The sequence below is a fragment of the Mobula birostris genome, chromosome 2, assembly GCF_030028105.1.
Source record: "Mobula birostris isolate sMobBir1 chromosome 2, sMobBir1.hap1, whole genome shotgun sequence".
Taxonomy (NCBI): domain Eukaryota; kingdom Metazoa; phylum Chordata; class Chondrichthyes; order Myliobatiformes; family Myliobatidae; genus Mobula; species Mobula birostris.
The window spans coordinates 39,853,301-39,874,595 of record NC_092371.1 but is presented as its reverse complement, the minus strand read 5'-3'; the positions used below and the strand labels follow the sequence as shown (position 1 = coordinate 39,874,595).

The window sequence follows — 21,295 nt, the reverse complement described above, 5'->3', positions numbered from 1 at the left end:
GGTAATGCACGTTCCGGGCCACCAAGAATAGTGGACTCTAAGTTGCTTCGGTGCCTGGGGTTGTTTTGTGAATTCTGTCGTTTTCGTGTCCAGCTAAGTTTAGCTGGCCATTTGCCGCTACCCCGAGTCAAGATACGAATTCTGTCGTTTTCGTGGGCAGCTAAGGATTGCTGGCTGTTTGCCGCTACTCCAAGCCAAGATACGAATTGTCTGCCGTTGTTTGGTTTTGTCGTCTCGCGTCCAGCTGAGTTTTGCAGGCCGTTTGCCGCTACTTCGAGCCAAGATACGAATTGTCTGTCGTTGTTTGGTTTTGTTGTCCCGTGTCAGAGTCCAAGTCCAAGTCCAGGTTCCTCCGGTTTGTTGTCCAAAGATTACATCCATGTAAGCGTCTAATCCTCACTCTCCAGCCTTCCTGGCAACTATTAATAAAATACACTTCTGTTAATGCTACCTCCGTGTCTGTGTCCTGCACTTGGGTCCACCCCTGAATTCCCCATTGTAACAAGTCATGACTCTAGATACCACTGTTCAATCAGAATCAAGTTTTTATCTCTGATCTATGTCATGAAAATTGTTGTTTTGTGACAGCATTACAATGTAAGACGATAATTACTACAAGTCTGTCACAAGGGGTGCTGGGAACAGACATAAATGCAAGACACAGACACTGAAGTACAAGGAACAGGACTTGACTGGAGTAGGGACGTGACAGGATTCAGGCAAGGAGCAGGGACAAGAACACAGACTTGGGCTAGGGAAAGTGGGACCAGGACTAGGAACCATGGACTAGGAGACAAGGCTTGGACTCTGAGCCCAAGACTGGACAAGGACCCAGAACCTGGGTCTTCCCTCGGGCTCGGACCCCAGAACCAGGCAAGGTCATGACATGGCTTGAGGCTTGGGGTCTTGGGTCTTGAGCTTGGCTAAGGATCCTCAAGGCTTGGGTTCTTGGGTCTTGAGCTTGGCTTGGGATCCTCAAGGCTTGGGTTCTTGGAGCTTGGCTTGGGATCCTCGAGGCTTGGGTTCTTGGAGCTTGGCTTGGGATCCTCGAGGCTTGGGTTCTTGGAGCTTGGCTTGGGTTCCTCGAGGCTTGGGTTCTTGGAGCTTGGCTTGGGATCCTCGAGGCTTGGGTTCTTGGAGCTTGGCTTGGGATCCTCGAGGCTTGGGTTCCTGGAGCTTGGCTTGGGATCCTCAAGGCTTGGGTTCCTGGAGCTTGGCTTGGGATCCTCGAGGCTTGGGTTCTTGGAGCTTGGCTTGGGATCCTCGAGGCTTGGGTTCTTGGAGCTTGGCTTGGGATCCTTGAGGCTTGGGGTCCTCGTCTTGAAATGCGGAGGCTGATAACTCAGAGACTGGAGCCGAGAGACAGACTGGGAACTGAACATCAACATGGAGCTGAGACTTATCCTTCGACAAGCCAGGACTCATCTTTAACACAACACAAACATGAGACAGGACAGAACATAGACATAGGGCCAGGACTTATCCTATGACAAGTCAGGACTCAACTTCATGTCCACACTAAGGTGGGACAGGTCTCTCCATCAGGTAATGGCAGAACAGCCAGACTTACCCAACAGAGGCAAGGACAAGACAAGACAGGTCCCCCCACCCCCCGCAGGGCAACGGCAAAACAGCCTGGCTTACTCCAAGGAGGCGAGGACAAGACAAGACAGATCCCCCTGCAGGGCAATGGCAAAACAGCCTGGCTTACCCCACAGAGACGAGGACAAGAAGAGACAACCACCAAAGAACAGACAGTTCCATCTCTGCTCCAGGGAAGCTCCGAGTCTCAGTTTGGCCAGCAACCTCAGTTGGCTACGGAAACAGCTAGATCCCTACCTAGCTCAGAGTGGCTGGCAGCCACTCAGCTGGCCTGGGAAACAGCTGAATCCATACCACAAAGACTACTCCAACAAGTGGCAACAAGGCTCCATGAAGAACTGGTCCTACAACCAGGTCTAGAGATCACAAATGGTTTCACTAGCCTTCCATCAGCAAGTTGCTCCAAGGGGGACTGACAAGACAAACCAGCAGCCCACACTCAATCCCAAGGCTACTTATATTGCAAGCCCAAAGATGGGAATCAGGTGCCTATGATTAACTCAAACAAGGGACAGCTGGAAGACCCGGAGTCCTGAGACCACGGACCGGACCGTGAACCGGAATGCGGACTTCACGGACCAGACCATGACAAAGTCACTAAAATAAATAAATACATTGTGCAAAAGAGGAATATTACGATAGTATTCATAGGGTTCATGCACTGTTCAGAAATCTGATGGTGGAGAGGAAGAAGCTACTACTAAATTGTTGAGAGTGGGTCTTCAGGCTTCTATACCTCCTCCCTGATGGTAGTAATGGAAAGAGGTCTTATCCAGATGGTAAGGGTCTTTAACAGTGTCTGTCTGAGGTATATCTTCTTGAGGCACCACATTTTGAAGATGTTCTCAATAGTGGGACGGTTTTTGCCCATAATGGAGCTGACCAAGTCTACAACACTGAGCAGCCTTTTCTGATTCTGCCTATTGGAGTTTCCTTACCAGGTGGTGATGCAACCAGTCAGAATGATCTCACTGTACATTTGCATATATTTTTTGGTGTCTTTGGTGATATACCAAATGTGGTCATTCTCTTAATGAAATACAGTCACTACCATGCCTTCTTTGTGATTGCATCAATGTGTAAGGGGACTTGCAGGACATCACAGCAGTCCTTCAAATGTTTTTCTAGAAGATGACTTCAACACCTGGGGTGTTGACCTGAGGTATCTGTGATGGCTTAGTTTTGAAGCTATTGCTATTCCTTTCAGTTCTTCTGGGCCCAGAGGCACTTATTGTCACAATGGGGGGGGGCATTGGGAGCAAGGGTGGACCCAAATACAAGACACATCTTGTGAGGTTAAGTAAATTGAGTTTATTGTTTGATACCAGGAGAGCAAAGCAGAAGCAGGAATAGCGAACTGGACAAGGACTCAGGACTACGACTAGGCTGGGACAAGGGTCTGGGCTAGGACTCGGAATCGGATCCCAGAACTAGAGGCGACATGAAGAGGCTACAGTATGGACTCCGAGCCAGGGACTGGGCAAGGATCCAGTGCCTGGGTCTTGCCTTGGGCTCGGACCCCAGAACTAGGCATGGACATGACATGGGCTAGGGAGAGGAGGAACATGGAAAAACAGAGCCTCGGTCTCGGGAGAGCAGGCACACGGAACCATGGACACATACACAGAACACAGAGCCGGGACCCCTCCTTGGGTACAGGACATAGGGCTGGGATTCATGACACACACCCCAACCCCGCGGGGCAACGGCAAGATGACCTGACTTACCTCACGGAGGCGAGGACAAGATAAGACAAAACATGACCCCCCGCGGGGCAACAGCAAGATGGCCTGACTTACCCCACGGAGGTGAGGACAAGGTAAGACAAGACATGACCCCCCCGTGGGGCAATGGTAAGACGGCCAGACTTACCCCGCGGAGGTGAGGAAAAGACAAGACAAGACATGATCCCCCCCCCCCCACAGGGCAATGGTAAGACAGCCTGACTTACCCCACGGATGCGAGGACAAGACCAACACGAAAGAACACCAGACAGTACCTATCTAGCTCCGGCGATAAAACTAGACTGAAGTGCAGGCGAGGGCTACAGGCGAGAGGGGCAGAGAAGGGATTCAGACAGGGGGATAGGACAGGAATCACAGACTGCCAGGGCCAGGACTTGACTCGGAACTTGGATGCCGCCAGGGCCAGGACTTGACTCAGTACTTGGATGCTGCTAGGGACGGGACTTGACTCGGAACTTGGATGCCGCCAGTGCCGGGACTTGACTCAGAACTTGGATGCTGCCAGGTAGTGGCGAGCTCGCGACTCGGCCCGGGAACAGTAGACCGCGGGTCTTGATTCCCTCAGGCGGGTTAACTGACCTCGGTGAGGAAACTTTGCAGGATTGCCTTGGCGAGGTAACTTGACAGGGTTGCTCCGGTGAGGAAAGGCGAATTACCGGCACTCGCTTCGGGCGGAGACTAGGCTTGCTCCGGCCAGATGACATTGGCACGCCGTACCTTTGGTGACCTTGCAGACACTCTCGCGCTGAACGGCTGAAAGCTGGAGACTATAAACTACCGGTTCAGTCGAGAGTAAATTGCCTCCAATTACCAAAGCTGAGGGACACGGGAAAACAGGGAACCAAAGGGAAACAGGGAGTCAATGGTCCGGATCATAACATAAACAAAGTAAGTTTAAAGAGACCCCGATCCGGACCATGACACTTATGGTTGTCCTCTAAGGCAGTTTTCCACTGCCCGTGCTGCAACCATTTGGGGAGTACCTTGGATGTAACAAGGATTAGCAAAATCACACAGGAGACACTAAAGGAATGCACAAGGGAAGTTAGTTTAATTTTGCTCAGATGATGTAATGGATGAATTTACAAAATTGGGTAGGAATGTGATTTTCTGGCGGTTTTATTTTTGAATTGTTGAAAAGAGAGGCATGGGATGAAGAATGATAGATAAAAGGGAAGTGTGGGATAGTTTGTGATTGGGACAGAGGGCTGACATTGGTGATACCATTTGTAGATTTAAGCAAAGCCACTACATTTTTCTTTACATTCTTCTTATATTTTTCCTTATTGTGATGCTTCTTTTCATCATTTATTTATTTATTGATATACAGCATGGAATAAGCCCTTCCAGTCCCCCAATTTAACTCTAGCCTAATCATGGGACAATTTACCGTGACCAATTTACCTACTAACTGGTACATCTTTGGACTGTGGGAGGAGACCAAAGCACTCTAAGAAAACCTGTACATTCCATGGGGAGGAGGTACAGACTCTTCACAGATAACTTTGGAAATGAACTCTGAACTCCAACAATTATATGGTAGCAAAGTTTGTTTTTCTTACAATTGAAATACATGAAGCATACTTCTACTGTTAGTTGCTTGGCTGAATTTTACAGGATTCCTCCAGAGCAATATGGGCACTGACCTGACCACTTGAATTGTATGTTTTATATTTTGTCTTCTGACCACTATCATTATGGACATGCTGTTCCTCACTGCACGAGAATGATGAGCCATACCAATTGTGGATAACCCCCTTGCCCCTTTGCTAGGTTTTGACTTAGAATTTTAAGTAAAGGTGACACAGAAAGTTCTGCACACAACTTTCTAAGCAACAGGGAGTCCTTACGAAGTAAATATTTGGATTACATTTCAAAGATATTAACTTTGCAGAAGAGTCCCCTTGTTATGCCAACATTCTAAGCTAAATAAATGTTTGTACTATATCTTAAGGACAGCCTGAAGAGATACACAATTAATAAATTATAATCATTGCTTTTAAGTTGACAAATACTGCACCGAATTGTACATATTTCATAAAATCATTAAAATAAATAAGATGCTTCTGTGATATTAGTGAATAATATTGGCTGAAATATTACTATTCTTTTAAAACTGTGATGAGGTACTTAACAGCGGATACACTGCACAGCCAGCAGTATGTGTTCAAGCCCTCAAATTCATAATCTCACAAATACCAGTTCAATATTGGTTTCAAAGAGAGCTGTAATCTTAGGCTAGATTCTGAGAGTTGCCCACCAGGGTGGAATGCATTCTGAGAGCCTGCTTTCAGAGTGACTCGTTTTTCTCAGGGACTTCCAAGGCATGCAAAAGAGTTTGTCGTTGCAATGTATTCAAATTCCATTCTAATATTGTATTCAAAACTTATTCTAATATTGCAACCATTTCTTTCCATGCTCCGTTTTTTAAAGTAAATACGTTAATCTTAATTGAGTTTTATATTGCGATTCCTTTTCGTTTAGTAACAATTCCAAACTCCAGTATCCTGTTATTGACTGAAGCTGCTGCCTGAAGCGCTCTCCGTCAGGTGAGAGCCAATTTGGAGAGGCTCAGAGTGTGCTTGAGTTCATTCCTAGAATCTGCCAGGCTTCCCACGTGCTTGCAAAAATACATAAATGAATGGTAGGCTCGTCAACCACACCAACTGAGTGCCGTTTTTGATTGGCCAGACATTGAGAACGGTACCAGCTTGTGTATCTATATATTAGGTGCGAAAAATATCATTCCAAATAGAGCTGTTGGGAACTGCTAATATGTTGTTGTTTACAATTGGAGATTTAGTTTCAAAAATGCGATTTCAAATTAAAAACGCAAATTTGCTTCTGAAATTTTTAAGAAAAGAGAACAAATTAAGGGAAGCTGTTCCTATTTCTACTGCCAATAGTGACTTTAAAAAAGTCTTGGCACCTTGCGGGCATAACTCCATCCCGGGACCTATCAGGTGGCCGGTGGTGGGGAGCCTGCCGTATCTAATAAGAAAAGGAGGACTCCAAAAGCAACACATAACGCTGGTAAATGTGGTAATGCAGCAGATTAATGCTGAAGCTATCTATTTGATTGCAATACGAATGAATCATTACCACCTTCAGAAAATGCTGCGACTAATGCAGTGCGTCAACACTAAAGTGTTCTTAAAATTAAAATAAAAACTAGCAGGACAGTAAGTTGACAAGCACGAGTTTTGTCCTCAAGGGTCAGTAAGCAAGCAATTTTTTTCTTTAACAGGTGGAATTTCATAAGAAATTCGGGAAGATTTTTAAGATGAAATTGGGTCCGTTTGAGTCAGTGTACGTTGGGGCACCGTGCCTCCTGGAGGCTCTTTACCGCAGAGAAAGCAACCACCCCCAGCGCCTGGAGATCAAGCCATGGAAAGCTTACAGAGACTACAGAAATGAAGCGTATGGACTGCTCATACTGTGAGTACAAGTAAACGGTTGCTATCAATGAAGGATAAATTATTCTTTGAAAGAAAATCATACACGAACGGACTTAAATTTGTTTTGTGAAATGCAAAGTGTATTTCTTTGAGAAAATACTAGTCGAAGATATTTTGGTTTAATTATTACTCTATGGACATTAAATTGTTATCACAAATGAGTGTCAGTTATTGCGAATTTGAGCAGTATATTGGAAAATTAGACAAAGGTTAGTATTTTCATACTGATACCTGTCAGCTTTAATCAGCTATTTATGAATCCTCCGTATTTTCAATGGCGGACAGGACAATCAGTTCAAAAAGCATGGGCAGTGGTGACTCAGGATTTTCTCCTTTTTTTTCCTTATCTTGGTTATAGGGAAGGCAAGGACTGGCAAAGAGTGAGAAGCATATTCCAGAAAAAGTTCATGAAGCCAACTGAAGTAATAAAACTGGATGGAAAAATCAACGAGGTAAACATATTTTATTACGAGCACGCGTCACGCACGTTCGCGCCCACCGTTTCAGATCACAGCTTACTGCCGATTTTTTCAAAGTCTTGTCTGCTGGGCGGCTCTAGATTTCTAGCCTTGATGCGAATGCGGGCCAAACAATTAACAGAGAACTGTCCAGCTTACGCGGTCCTGCACACAAATACGAGGAAAAAACGCGTTTTATTGTTAGCTCTTTGCTGCACGAGTTCAAGTATTAAAACTGGAGAACTTAGCATTTTATGAAGTGCAGTGTATTCCAAAGCGCACTTTTGCTACTAGCGCAGAGATGTGTTTGTGTACTCAATGTTTCGATTGATTTGTATGATATTTCTGATTTATTAAGGAGTAAGCTCATCAATATATTTAACCCGGCACCTTATAAATATTCACCACACGGCAAGTTGATAGTATATTCTAGATCAAAACCATTGATCGGGGTCGTGGAAGGAGAGCTAGAATCGCTACAGTTTTCGAAAAGGAGTTGAACATTCTGAAGAGATTTTCTTTCTACGAAAGCGGTAGACAATGAAATAAATAGAAAACAGGCTTAAATTAACTTGTCCAAAATAAAAGATAATAAACTATAGAAATATATCGCGGACCACCTTCAATTATTGCTTGCGGGACTGCCTGATGCAGAGGGATGGAGAGGAGGCTCAGTTTACAAGCAAAAGGGTTGTGTTGTTTCTTAAAAGAAGAAATTCTGCTCCTCCAAATCGACGATCTTAATCGAATAGGCGGAGAGCCAACAGGTTCCAGGAATCCTTTGTCGAGTCGCTGTAATGCTGTAACTACTGGTTGAAACCTGCTATTTACTCATTTCTCTATTCTAAATAATTCGCAGGTTCTGAAGGATTTTATTGGAAAATTAGAGAAGCTTCGTGATGAGACAGGCAAGATTAATGATTTATACCAGGAACTGAACAAGTGGTCCTTTGAAAGTAAGTTCTTCAGAAAGTATTACGCTGTAAATGCCTTGGTCATTGACAATAAATGAATATTATCATTATTGGTTTTGTTCACCGCAATACATATTAGAAAGCAGTCAAGACATAAATTGGAATAAGCGAATTCAGCTATGATTATTCAACAGGTTTAACTCAATTTCGCGAAATAAGAAATTTCTAATTTTGCTTAGTAATTGTTACAATGAAAAACCCAATCACGCCATTTAATCATTACTAGTAATAGGACCTGTGGCGAGTGGCCAAGTGGTTAGGGCGTTGGGCTCACGATCTGAACGTCTTGGGTTCGAGTGTCTGCCAAGGCAACGTGTTGTTGTGTCTTTGAGCAGGGCACTTAATAGCAAAAGGATAGCTTAATAAAAGACAAAATACTTCAGAGACTGGAAATCTTAAACAAAAAGAGAAAATGCTGGAAATACTCAGCAGGTCAGGTGGCAGTTCTGTGGAAAGGACATGGACCTAAAACATTAATTCCTGCTTCTCTCTCCACAGATGCTGCTTAGCCTAGTGAGTATTTCCAGCACCCTTTGTTTTAATTGCTTAATTCCAGCCTTTCTCTTTCTTCCTGTTGTGAAGGCAAGTTTGTGGTCCACACTTGGACCACTGATTTCTAGTCTTCAATTTGTATCTATTATCAGGTGCTGCATAAGCATACCTGTATCTAACATTTATTTATAATGAAGCTTTGCGTATATCTGCAATGAATGTTACAAAAGTGTTTTAATGTGGAACAGTGCATACTTCATAGAACAATATAACAAAGGAACAGGTCCTGGACATCTCTGTCTGTACAATCATGATGCCAAGTTAACTAGTCCAATCTAGCTGCGCCAAGATTACATACCCTCATTCCTTGCTTGCTCATGTGTCATCCGAAATGTCTCTTAAACATTGCTGTTGTACCTGCTTCCAATAGCTCCCCTGGAACCCACCAACCTCAGTGTGAAAAACCTACCTTGCAAATCTCCTTTGAACTTCACTCCTCTCATCTTAAAACCATTCATATAGATCCACCCTGGGAAAAAATACTCTGACTATCTGCCCGCTCTATACCTCTCGTCATTTTATTTACTTCTGTCAGGGTTCTCCTCAGCCTGCGGTGCTTGAGAGAAAGCAATTCAAGTTTGTCCATCCTCACAGTAACAGGCCCCAGGCACATCCAGATATACCCATTTAACCAATAAACCCTACCACACTGTACATCTTTTGGATGTGCAAGAAAGCCGGATCATCCAGAAAAAACCCATGTGGTGAAAGGAAGATCATACTGCCTTATTACAGACAACAGTGCAATTGAATCCTAGTTGCTGGCACAGTAATAGCATTATACGAATCACTATACTACCATGCCACTCAAAGTAGATTTGATAGATTTGAATCCAATCTACCAAATTACCTTGAATCCCATATGCTTTATTCTTCTAGATCAACCGGTCAAAAGCAATACTGTTAAGTTCTTTATTAAGGTCCATGTGGTCAATATTCACTGCCCTACCCTCATCCACGATCTTCATTACGTCCTCAAAAAATTCATTCAATTGTAAGATATGACCTCTGCCACTCAAGGCTGTGTTGACTATCTGTAATAAATTCATGTTTTTCTATGTGTGAGTGTATCCTATCTCTAGGAATCTTTTCTCATATTTTCTCACTCACTGGTCTCAAAAATAAAAAAATGTATTTTACAGTACATTACAGGCTCTCAGCCACAACTACTTTAGAAACTGCCTAGAATTTCCCTACCGCAAAGCTCTCTGTTTTCCTAAGCCCCATGTATCTACCTAAGAGTCTCTTGTATCCGCCTATTATATCCACCTCTACCACTGTCACCGGCAGTGCATTCCACGCACCCGCCACTCTCAGTGCGAAAAACTTACCTTTGACATCCCCCTTGTACCTGCTTCCAAGCATCTTAAAACTATGCCCCCTTGTGTTAGCCATTTCAACCCTGGGAAAAAGCCTCTGACTATCATATGATCAATGCCTCTCATCATCTTATACACCTCTGTCATGCCCCTCCTCATCCTCCAAGGAGAAAAGGCCAAGTTCACTCAACCTATTCTCATAAGACATGCTCTCCAATCCAGGCAACACCCTTGTAAATCTCCCCTGCACTTTCTCTGTAGTATCCACATCCTTCTTGTAGTGAGGTGACTAGAACTGAAAACAATACTCCAAGTGGGGTCTAACTAAGATCTTATATAGCTGTAACATTACCTTACGGCTCTTGAACTCAATCCCATGGTTGATGAAGCCCAACACACCATGCACATTCTTAACAACACCGTCAACCTACACAGCAGCTTTGAGTGTCCTATGGACATGGACCCCAAGATCTTGCTGATCGTCCACACTGCCAAGGGTTTTATCATTAATATTATATTCTGTCTTCAAATTCAACCTACCGAAATGAACCACTTCTGCTTATCTGGGTTGAACTCCATCTGTCACTTCTCAACCCATTTCTGTATCCTCCAGATTATCCACAACAACCCCAACTTTTGTGTCATCAGCAAACTTACTAACCCACCCTTCTACTTCCACATACAGATCATTTATAAAAATCACAATGCGGAGGAATCCCAGAAAAGATCCTTGCTGAACACTACCGGTCACCATCCTCCATGCAGAATGCAAACCATCTACAACCACCTTTTGCCTTCCGTGGGCAAGCCATTTCTGGATTCACAAAGCAAGGTCTCCTTGAATTCCATGCCTCACTACATTCTGAATGAGGCTTGCATGGTGAACCTTATCAGATGCCTTTCTGAAATCCATATACACTACATCCACTGTTCTACCTTCATCAATGGTTTTTGTTACATCCTCAAAGAATTCAATCAGGTTCATAAGGCACGATCTGCCCTTGACAAAACCATGCTGACTAACCTAAACAGATGATGTCTCTCCAAATGCTCATAAATCCTGCCTCTCAGGATCTTCTCCAACAACTTGCCCACCACTTAAGTAAGATTCACTGGTCTATAATTTCCTGGATTATCTCTACTTCCTTTCTTGAACAAGGGAACAACGTTTGCAACCTTCCAATCCTCTGGTACTTCTCCTGTCCCTATTGATGATGCAAAGATCATTGCCAGAGGCTCTGCAATCTCCTCCCTCACTTCCACAGAAGCCTGGGGTATATCTCATCCGGTTCCGGTGATTTATCTAACTTAATACCTTTCAAAAGCTCCAGCACATCCTCTTTCTTAATGTCTATACACACAAGCATTTCAGTCCACTGTAAGTTATCCCCACAAATGCCAAGGTCCTTTTCACTGGTGAATACCGAAGCAAAGTATTCATTCAGTACCTCTGCTACCACCTCCGGCTCCATGCACATGTTTCCACTCTCACTCCTGATTGGTTTTATTCTCATACAGCTCATTCTCATGCTCTTCACATACTTGTAGAATGTCTTGGGGTTTTCTTTAATCCTTCTTGCATGATTATCCCTATTAACTTCCTTAAATAAAAGGGACACATTGTACATTCTTCAGTTGTCTGAGGCCTCACTTTTGGTGACAGAGTATACAGAGATCTCTGTTAAGGCCCCAGAGTTCTTTCTTGCTTCCCTCAGTAACCTCAGATAGACTTCATCAGGTGTTAGGGTAATCTCAAGAGACCTAAAACCTCCTCCTCCTCCTCGATAGCACATGCCCTAGAATATTGATACCCCCTCACTGATGTCACTATCCTCCACATCATTCTCCTTGGTAAATCCAAATGCAAAGTACTCCAATAATATCTTATTCACTTCCTCTGGTTCCAGACATTAAACCACATCTTTTTCATTAAGTGGCCCTACACTTTCTTTAGCTTGCTTTTAATGACTTGTTATTTTCCTTAACTCTAACACAGCAAGGAATTTTTCTGGCACCCTTTAGCCCTCTTCATTTCTTGTAAAGTTCTTTCCTGCTTTCTTTGTATTCCTCAGGAGCCTTGTCAAATTTCAGCTCCTTAAGCTTTACATATATTTTCCTTCACCTTTTTTGGTAAATATATAGCATCTCTCATTAATCAATGAATATCTTTCCTCCATTTGTTATTGATACTTTATACAAACTCAGAAATACCCATTCCATTATCTGTTCTTATTCTGTGATCAACCAATGAAAATTCTGGGATAACTAGTAGAAAGGCAAGAGGTTGATTATTTTTATATATCCTTTTGACCTTCAGTTAGTGTGTTTTACCTCCCCTCACACAGATAACACCATCACAGGCTTGCAGTCACAATGTAAAACTTATTCACATTGGTAGCTATTCATCCCTTTTAGCCACAACCTGTATCAAGTGATATCAGTGATGAATTATCAGGATTGAAGCTGTAGGAACTAGCAAGGCTAGAGTGAAAGGCAGTAAGACTGTAGAAGAATGTTTGATTGTTGTGAGAAATCAAGTAATTTGATAGACTGGAAAGGCTGTGAAAACATAAAGGAACATGGAAGAGCTTTGCACTGAATTGGAATGATGCACTGGATAAAGTTTAGAAGCAATTCTTTTCAGCTTTGAACCAATGGTCACATCTAGTATCAAATTTATGATGATGAATATGAGAACACTCAGTCCTCTTTTATTGTCATTTAGAAATGCATACATGCATTTAGAAGTGATACAATGTTCCTCTAGAGTGATATCACAGAAAACAGGACAAACCAAAGACTAACACTGACAGAACCACATAATTATAACATATAGTTACAGCAGTGCAAAGTAATACCATAATTTGATGAAGAACAAACCATGGGCATGGTAAAAAAAAAGTCTCAAAGCCCCCGAGTCGATCGACTCCCGAGTCCCCGATAGCAGGTGGCAAAAGGGAGAAACTCCCTGCCATAAACCTCCAGGCACCGTCAACTTGCCGATGCCTTGGAAGCAGCCGACCGCAGCCGACCACAGCCGACATTGAGTCCGTCCGTCCGAAAACTTCAAGCCTCCAACCAGCCCCTCCGATACAGCCTCCCGAGTGCCATCTTCTACTGAGCGCCTTCGACCTAGCACCGGTCACTGAAACAAGTAAAGCCGAGGATTTGGGGCCTTCTGCTCCGGAGATTCCGGTTACCACACTGTAGCAGCGGCAGCAAAGCAGGCATTTCAGAAGTTTTCCAGATGTTTCTCCATACTCTCACATCCATCTCCATCAAATCAGAATTGTGCAAGGTCCCCTACTTGACAGATTACAGATATCATTCACCGGAGAGGTGCGCCACCATCTTCTCCTCCTCCTTTGCAGAAGCCACTTTGATATAGGGACAGATAAAGTCACACATTCCCTTTGAGTTAATAATGATTTCAGTGAAGACTCCAGACCATTATTTAATCATAACTACTGATGAGAAAATTATAGGCATAGAATGTTTCTAAGGTGTATCAGCAGAATATCAAAGGATTGCTTAATTCAAGAACAAAGTACTGCAGATGCTGGAAATGTGAAGCAAAAGAGAATGTGGTGGAAATACTCACAAGGTTTGGCATCTGTTCTACCGAAAAGAATCAACCTGAAACATTTTTTTTCCCACAGGCACAGGCTGACCTAATAAGTATTTACAATAACCTTTATTTTAATTGGGTAATTCCAGCCTTTGTTGCTGGCCATGAAAGAGAGTTTATGGCTTGCAATTTGTCTACTGATTTGCACATTTTAATTGTTATCAATTAACAAGTGCTGCATAAGCATATTAAACATTTATTTGTCATGAAGCTTTGAGTATACTTGCTATAAAAGGTACAGAAATATTTTAAATTAATAAGATTACCCATTGCATTATCCACTTCTTGGAAGTGATGATCTCGTAAATTCCATCTTTATTAGTCTAGGATCAACTAATAAAAATGTGTGGCATAACTGGCAGAAATGCAAATAAGAACTTTAAAATATCCTCCCAAGTTTCCCTCCATGATTACCAAATTTTCTAGGAAAGCAGTTGACCTCTGTTCAGTACTCCGCCCCAAAGATATGACAAAAATTCTTAAGATAAGTAACTATATACTACTAAGCATTTTTCATATTTTCAAGACACTTTCAGGTTGGAAACTATATATATCAATATTAATAGTGCTTTTGCAAATAAATATTTTTGATCTTTATTCAGTCATTGAAATACTAAAAATGTAAAAATTACAGTGTAATTTAATGGATTATGTATTTGTCAATGCATCTGAGAATTGCATTGTCCACTTATCAATAACTTTCTAATTATAGCAATTTGTTTGGTGTTGTACAATAAGCGAATCGGTCTTCTGGAACAACATGTAGGTGAAGAATCTTTGAACTTCATTCAGTCTGTTAAAACTGTAAGTCAATGTAGTTTTAATGTTGTTCAATAATTTATATTAAACTAACAATAAGAAAAGTACTTCAGTAAAACAATAAGATTAACAAAGTAGACACATTACTAACATACAGTAAAGTATAACAATTCAGAATCAGAATCATATTTAATATGTGGTAAAATTTGTTGTTTGTGGCAGCAGTACATAATAACAGAAAACTGCGAATTAGAGCATAAGATCATAAGACATAGGAGCAGAATTAGGCCATTCAGCCCATGGAGTCTGCTCCGCCATTCCATCATGGCTGATCCCGGAACTCACTCAACCCCATACATCTGCCTTCTTGCCATATCCTATGATATGGCAAGATTGACCGATCAGGAAATTATCAACTTCCGCTTTAAATGTACCCACAGACTTGACCAGCACCCCTCCACCTATCTTTGTATCATCTGCAGACTTTACCACAAAGCCATCAATTCCATTATCCAAATCAATGACAATTTGAAAAGTAACAGTCCCAATCTTGACCCCTGAGGAAAACCACTAGTCACTGGCAGCCAACCAGAAAAGGCACCCTTTATTCCCACTCACTGCCTCCTGCCTGTCAACCATTCCTCTATCCATACTAGTATATTTCCTGTAACACCATCGGATTTTATCTTGTTAAGCAACCACATGTGTGGCACCTTATCAAGTTCTTTCTGAAAATCCAAGTGAATTATATCCTCTGACTCTCCTTTGTCCACCCTGCTTGTTACTTCCTTGAAGAACTCTAACAGACTTGTCAGGCAAGATTTCCCTTCACAGAAACCATGCTGACTTTGACTTATTTGATCATTAGTCTCCAAGAACCCCGAAACTTCATCCTTAGTAATCGACTCCAACATTTTCCCAACCACTGAGGTTAGGCTAACTGGCCCATAATTTCCTTTCTTTTGCCTTCCTCCCTTCTTAAAGAGTGGATTGATATTTGCAATCGTCCGGTCCTCTGGCACCATGCCAGAATCAAGTGATTCTTGAAAGATCATTACCAGTGCATTCATTATCTCTTCAGCAACCTCTCTCAGGACTCTGGGATGTAGTCTATCTGGCCCAGATGACATATCCACCTTAAGACCTTTGAGTTTTCCTAGCACTTTTTCCTTTGTAATAGCAATGGCACTCACACCTGCTCCCTGACACTCACAGACTTCTAGCACACTTCTACAGTGAAGACTGATGCAAAGTACCCATTAAGTTCATCTGCCATTACTTTGTCTCCCATTATTACCTCACCAGCATCATTTTCCAGTGGTCCAAATATCAACTGTCACCTCCCTTTTACTCTTTAAATAACTGAAAAACTTTCAGTATACTGCTTTATATCATTGGCTAGTTTTCCCTCATATTTCATTTTTTCCCTTCTTATAGCTTTTTTAGTTGCCTTTTGATGGATTTTTAAAGCTTACTGATCATCCAACTTCCTACTCACTTTTGCTACCTTATATGTCCTTTCCTTGGCTTTTATGCAGTCCCTAACTTCCCTTGTCAGCCACGGTTGCCTACCCCTGCCATTTGAGAACTTCTTCCTCTGTGGGACATATCTATCCTGCGCCTTGTGAACTATTCCCAGGAACTTCGGCCATCTCTGTTTTGCCGTCATCCTCACCAGTGTCCACCTCCAATCTACTTGGGCAAGTTCCACTCTCATGCCTCTGTAATTCCCTTTATTCCATTGTGATACTGATACATGTAATGAAAGTAAGTATATATTTTTTATAAGAAATTAAATAAGTAAGCAAAAAGAGAGAAAAAGCAGAAAAAAGTGAGGTAGTATCCATTCAGAAATCGAATGGCAAGGGGGAAGAAGCTGTTCCTAAAATGTTGAGTGTGTGTCTCCAGGCTTCTGTAACTCCTCCTTGATGGTAACAATGAGCAAAGGACTCATCCTGGGTAATGGATGTCCTTAATAATGGATGTCACCTTCCTGAGGCATCGGCTTTTGGAGATGTCCCTGATGATGGGAAAGCTAGTGCCCATGATGGAGCTGGCTGAATTTGAAACTTTCTGCAGCTTTTTCTGAACCTATGCAGTTGGCCCTACATACCAGATGGTGATGCAATCAGTTAGAATGCTCTCCAAGGTACATCTGTAGAAATTTGTAAGAGTCTTTGTTTCCAAACCTCCTCACACTGCTGATGAAATATAACTGCTGCCATGCCTTCTTTGTAATTGCATCAATAAGTTGAGCCTAGGGTAGACCTTCAGGGATGTTGACGCCCAGGAGCTTGAAACTGCTCGCCCTTTCCACTGAAGATCCCGTGAAGAGGATTGGTGTGTGTTCCCTCGACTTCCCCTTCCTGAAGTCTACAATCAATTCCTTGATCTTACTAACTCTGAGTGCAAGGTTGTTGTTCTAACACCACTCAACCAACTGATATTTCCTGCTCGTATGCCTCCATCACCATCTCAAACAATAGTTGTGTCATCAGCTAATTTATAGATAGCTTTTGAGCTGTGCCTAGCCACATGGATGTGGGTATAAACATCGCTAACTTTTTAAGTGCATGAAAGGATTAATGTATGAGGAGCTTTTGATGGTTCAGACTGACTGGGGTTTAAAAGGATCAGGGAGGAGCTAATTGAAACCTATCAAATATTGAATGGCCTAGATAGAGTGGATGTGGAGAGGATGTTTTCAATAGTGAGGACCAAAGGGCACAGCCTCAAAATAGAGGAACATAGATTTACAACACAGATTAGGAGACATTTATTTAGCCAGAGGATGGTGAATCTGTGGAAATCACTGCCATGGATGACTGTGGTGGCCAAGTCATTGAGTATATTTAAAGCAGAGGTTGATAGATTAGTCAGAGTGTCAAAGGTTTTGAAGAGAAGGCAGGAGAATAGGATTGAGAGAGATCATAAATCAGCCATGATGGAATGACAGAGCAGACTCGATGGGCTGAATGGCCTAATTCTGCTCTTATGTCTTTTGGTCTGTTGCCACTCATGTGGCCTCATGGGCTGGTACACTACTACAATAATTGAGGGGCCTCTTCACCCAACCTGGCCCCTTGCTGTCCAGTGTGGAAGAACCCTGTACTGTGGCCGTGAATTACTGTGGTAATTCAGATCATCCATGCAGCTGGCAACATTTCTCTAAGGACCTCTTGTGTAAAAATATATCTCAAAGAGAAGGAATTTATTCATGGAAATTTGTCTTTCCTTTAAATCTCTGCTTTTCTTAGATGATGGATACATTTGGAAAAATGATAGTGACTCCAGTTGCACTTCATAAGAGCCTTAATACGCAGACTTGGAAGGACCATACAGAAGCTTGGGATAACATATTCAAAACAGGTATATTGGCATTAGTGATATTTACGTAAGCGTTCTGGAAAACTAACACTTTAAATCTGGAATTTAAGTCATCTTTCAACTGAAAAATCTTTGAGCATCAATGAATAGCTCCAGTAAAATCAAAATTTCAAAGCAATATTATGGAGGCCCTGATTCTCAATTTCCAGGTGCATTGAAAGTATTTGAAATAGAAGAGATTATAGTAATGTTTTACTTTTGGAGTTTTAGTTCAAGTCTGAACATAGAGTGCCGGCTGGTGGTGTAGTGGCATCAGCCCCGGACTTCGGAGCGAAGGCTTCCAAGTTCGAATCCAGCCGGCTCCCTTGCACACTTTCCATCCGTGCTGGGTTGAGTGTTGAGCTAGCAACTCGGCCTCATAAAAATAAGAAAGCCTGCTAAAAAAATGCCATCATGACAGCGTCCTAATGACTCCACTTGAGGGTTTTCTTCTTCTTCTTCTTAACATAGAGTGGATGGAAACTGGTCACTGAACTCACATGAGTATTATCTTACAGGGAATATTAGAAAGTTTGAGGCACTTTAATGTATTTTTGGTGACTTTATTAAAGGAGGAAGAACAATTTTAACACAGCATACTCTCAGGGATTACTCCTGCCAGAAATTATGACTGGGTTCCTCACTGTTTCTTATCTTACAAACTGACTACCATACAACATGCTGAATTCATCCCTACACTCTACCTCACCAAACCTCATGCACATTCCTACTCACTCCTTTTTTACCTCAAGTATATTCCCAATTGCCCAGCTCCTGACTACATGTGTATTTGCTTCCACACATAAGATATCATGTTGTCTAGAGCGTGGACTAATGACTGAAGGTGATCTCCAAGACCTTCCTCGCCCTTCACCCCTCTTCCCCACACCCCACATCCCACCCCTAACTGGGCTGACCTGAGATGAGAAAAGTTTCCAATCGTCTTGGTAATGTTTGATATAGTGCAGTGAAACAGTCAGGTTTCATTAGATTGAAGATATTCCAGAATATTGTTTGATATGCATTAGAATCTCAAAGTAAATGTGTTAAGACAAAAACAAGAGAACATTACCACACTGAAGCAGACTCATTTACCCATCATGTCTGCCATAGTGCTTTTCCCTCACAAGTGTCACTTGGTACAACCGGATTCATTAGCTTCGTCTCTCAACTATTCAAATTTCCATTTTATCTTGCACCTATTGAACTAGCATTAAAACAATGCATTCAGTCACAACATAAGGAGTCGGCAACTTTAGTGGCTATAAAAACGTGAGTAACCAAAATATTGTATGTTTGGACGTTCAAATTACGTAATGGTAAATGTTAATCAATAAATGTGGCCGAAAAGATTATGAAGCTGCAATATTGTCATTAAAAATTCAACTGCCTCAATAAGGCGCAAATTCAATTTATATCCTAATAAATCAATTTGCTGATCTCCTGAAACGTGCTTTCTTTTACATTGCTTCCTTTCTTCTGGTGGCTATCTCTGTGTAGAATTAGGATTAGAGAGTAGAAAAATAGAATTGTTACAGCATGCAAGAAAATTATTGGATCCAATAGGTCTATTTCGGTTGTTTATAGAGAAAACATTGAGATACCTTCACAAACTCCCATAGCCTTTGACGACCCTGTGATTTCAGTCGCTGGGACTGACATGAGAGCATCCTTCAGGAGGGTGAACCTATGGAAAAAATCTGGCCCAGATAATGTATCTGGCCGAGTACTAAAGACCTGAGCTTATCAACTGGCAGTAGTGTTTACTGTAGCCCTACTTCAAGCAGGCTTCAGTCATACCAGTGACCAAGAAGAATGTGGTAACCTGCCTCAATGACTTTATCACCGTAAGATATAGGAGCAGAATTAGGCTATTTGGCCCACCAATTCTGCTCCGCCATTTTCTATCTTTACATTCAGCCCTAATCTCCTGCCTTCTCCCCATATTTCTTCATGCCCTGACCAATCAATAATCTATCAACCTCTGCCTTATCTATTTTTGGCCTCCACAGCTGCCTGTGGCAAGAATTCTACAAATTCACCACTCCCTGGCTAAAGAAATTACTTCTCATCTCCATTCTAAAAAGATGACTCTCTATTCCGAGGCCGTATTCTCTGGTCTAAGTCTCTCCCACTACAGGAAACATCCTCTCCATATCCACTCTTTCAAGGCCTTTCACCATTCGATAGGTTTCAATGAGGTCATCCCTCATTCTTCTGAATTCCAGTGAATACAGGCCCAGAGCCTTCAAACGCTCTTCATATAACAAGCCATCAAATCCTGGAATAATTTTCGTGAACCTCCCTTGAAAGCTCTCCCAGTTTCAGCACATCCGTTGTAAGATAAGGGGAAAAACCTGCTCACAATACTCCCAAGTGAGGCCTCACCAGTGCTTTATAAAGTCTCAACATTACATCCTTGCTTTTATATTCTAGTCCTCAACTATCATCCAGTCGCACTTACATTCACTGTGATGAAGTGCTTAGAGAGGTTGGTTATGAAGCATATCAACTCCTGCCTGAGGAGTGACTTGGATCTGCTTCAATTTGCCGACTGTCACAGCAGATGCATTTCATTGGTTCTCTACCCTGTTCTGGAACATCTGGACAGTAATGATACATATCAAGATGCTCTTCATTAACTACAGTTCAGAATTCAACACTACCATCCTCCCAGAACCTAGACCTTGAAACCTCCTTGTGTAATTGGATCCTCGATTACCTCACTTGCAGATCCCTGTCAGTATGGATTTGCAACAATATCTCCTCCACAATTACCATCAGCACAGCTATACCATAAGGCTGTGTGCTTATCCCCCTACTCTATTTGCTTTATAATTATGACCATGAGGCTATGTACAGCTCTAGTGCCATATTTAAGTTTACTGATGACACCACTGTTGTTGGCCGAAACAAATGTGGTAATGAATCAACATAAAGGAGATTGAGAATCTGGTTGAGTGGTGCCACAGCAACAACCTATCACTTAATGTCAGCAAAACCAAATAGGTGATTATTGACGACAGAAGGTAGAAATTGGGGTCCATGAGCCAGTGCTCATTAGGGGCTCTGAGGTGGAGAGGGTCAGTAATTTTTTCAGAGGATTTGTTCTGGAACCATTTCAAAGAAGGTACGGCAGTGCCTTAACTTTCTAAGAAGTTTGCCTGTCATCTAACAACTTTACAAACTTCTATAGATGCAGAGTGGAGAGTATACTGACTGTTTGTATCATGGCCTGGTATGGAAATGCCAAAGCCCAAAAACAGAAAAGCCTAGAAGAAAATGGTGGATATAGCCCAATTCATTGCAGGAAAAGCTCTCCCCATCATTGAGCACATCTACAAAAAGTGCTGCCACAAGAAAGCAGCAACCATCATCAAGGACCCCCTCCATCCAGACCATGCTCTCTTCTCACTGCTACCATCAGGAAGAAG

The 21,295-nt window shown here is 42.3% G+C and overlaps 1 protein-coding gene across 1 annotated transcript in view; it reads left to right on the top strand.

The window, feature by feature from the left end:
* Positions 1–6,158: 6,158 nt before the first annotated feature.
* The window catches only part of cyp24a1 (cytochrome P450, family 24, subfamily A, polypeptide 1), a 33,457-nt gene continuing 18,320 nt past the window's right edge, over positions 6,159–21,295 (top strand). The window contains exons 1-6 of the mRNA XM_072276813.1: positions 6,159–6,380; positions 6,595–6,785; positions 7,164–7,257; positions 8,123–8,219; positions 14,449–14,540; positions 17,753–17,864. Of these exons, the coding sequence (XP_072132914.1) occupies positions 6,159–6,380; positions 6,595–6,785; positions 7,164–7,257; positions 8,123–8,219; positions 14,449–14,540; positions 17,753–17,864 (808 nt within the window). The remainder of the gene's footprint in view (positions 6,381–6,594; positions 6,786–7,163; positions 7,258–8,122; positions 8,220–14,448; positions 14,541–17,752; positions 17,865–21,295) is intronic.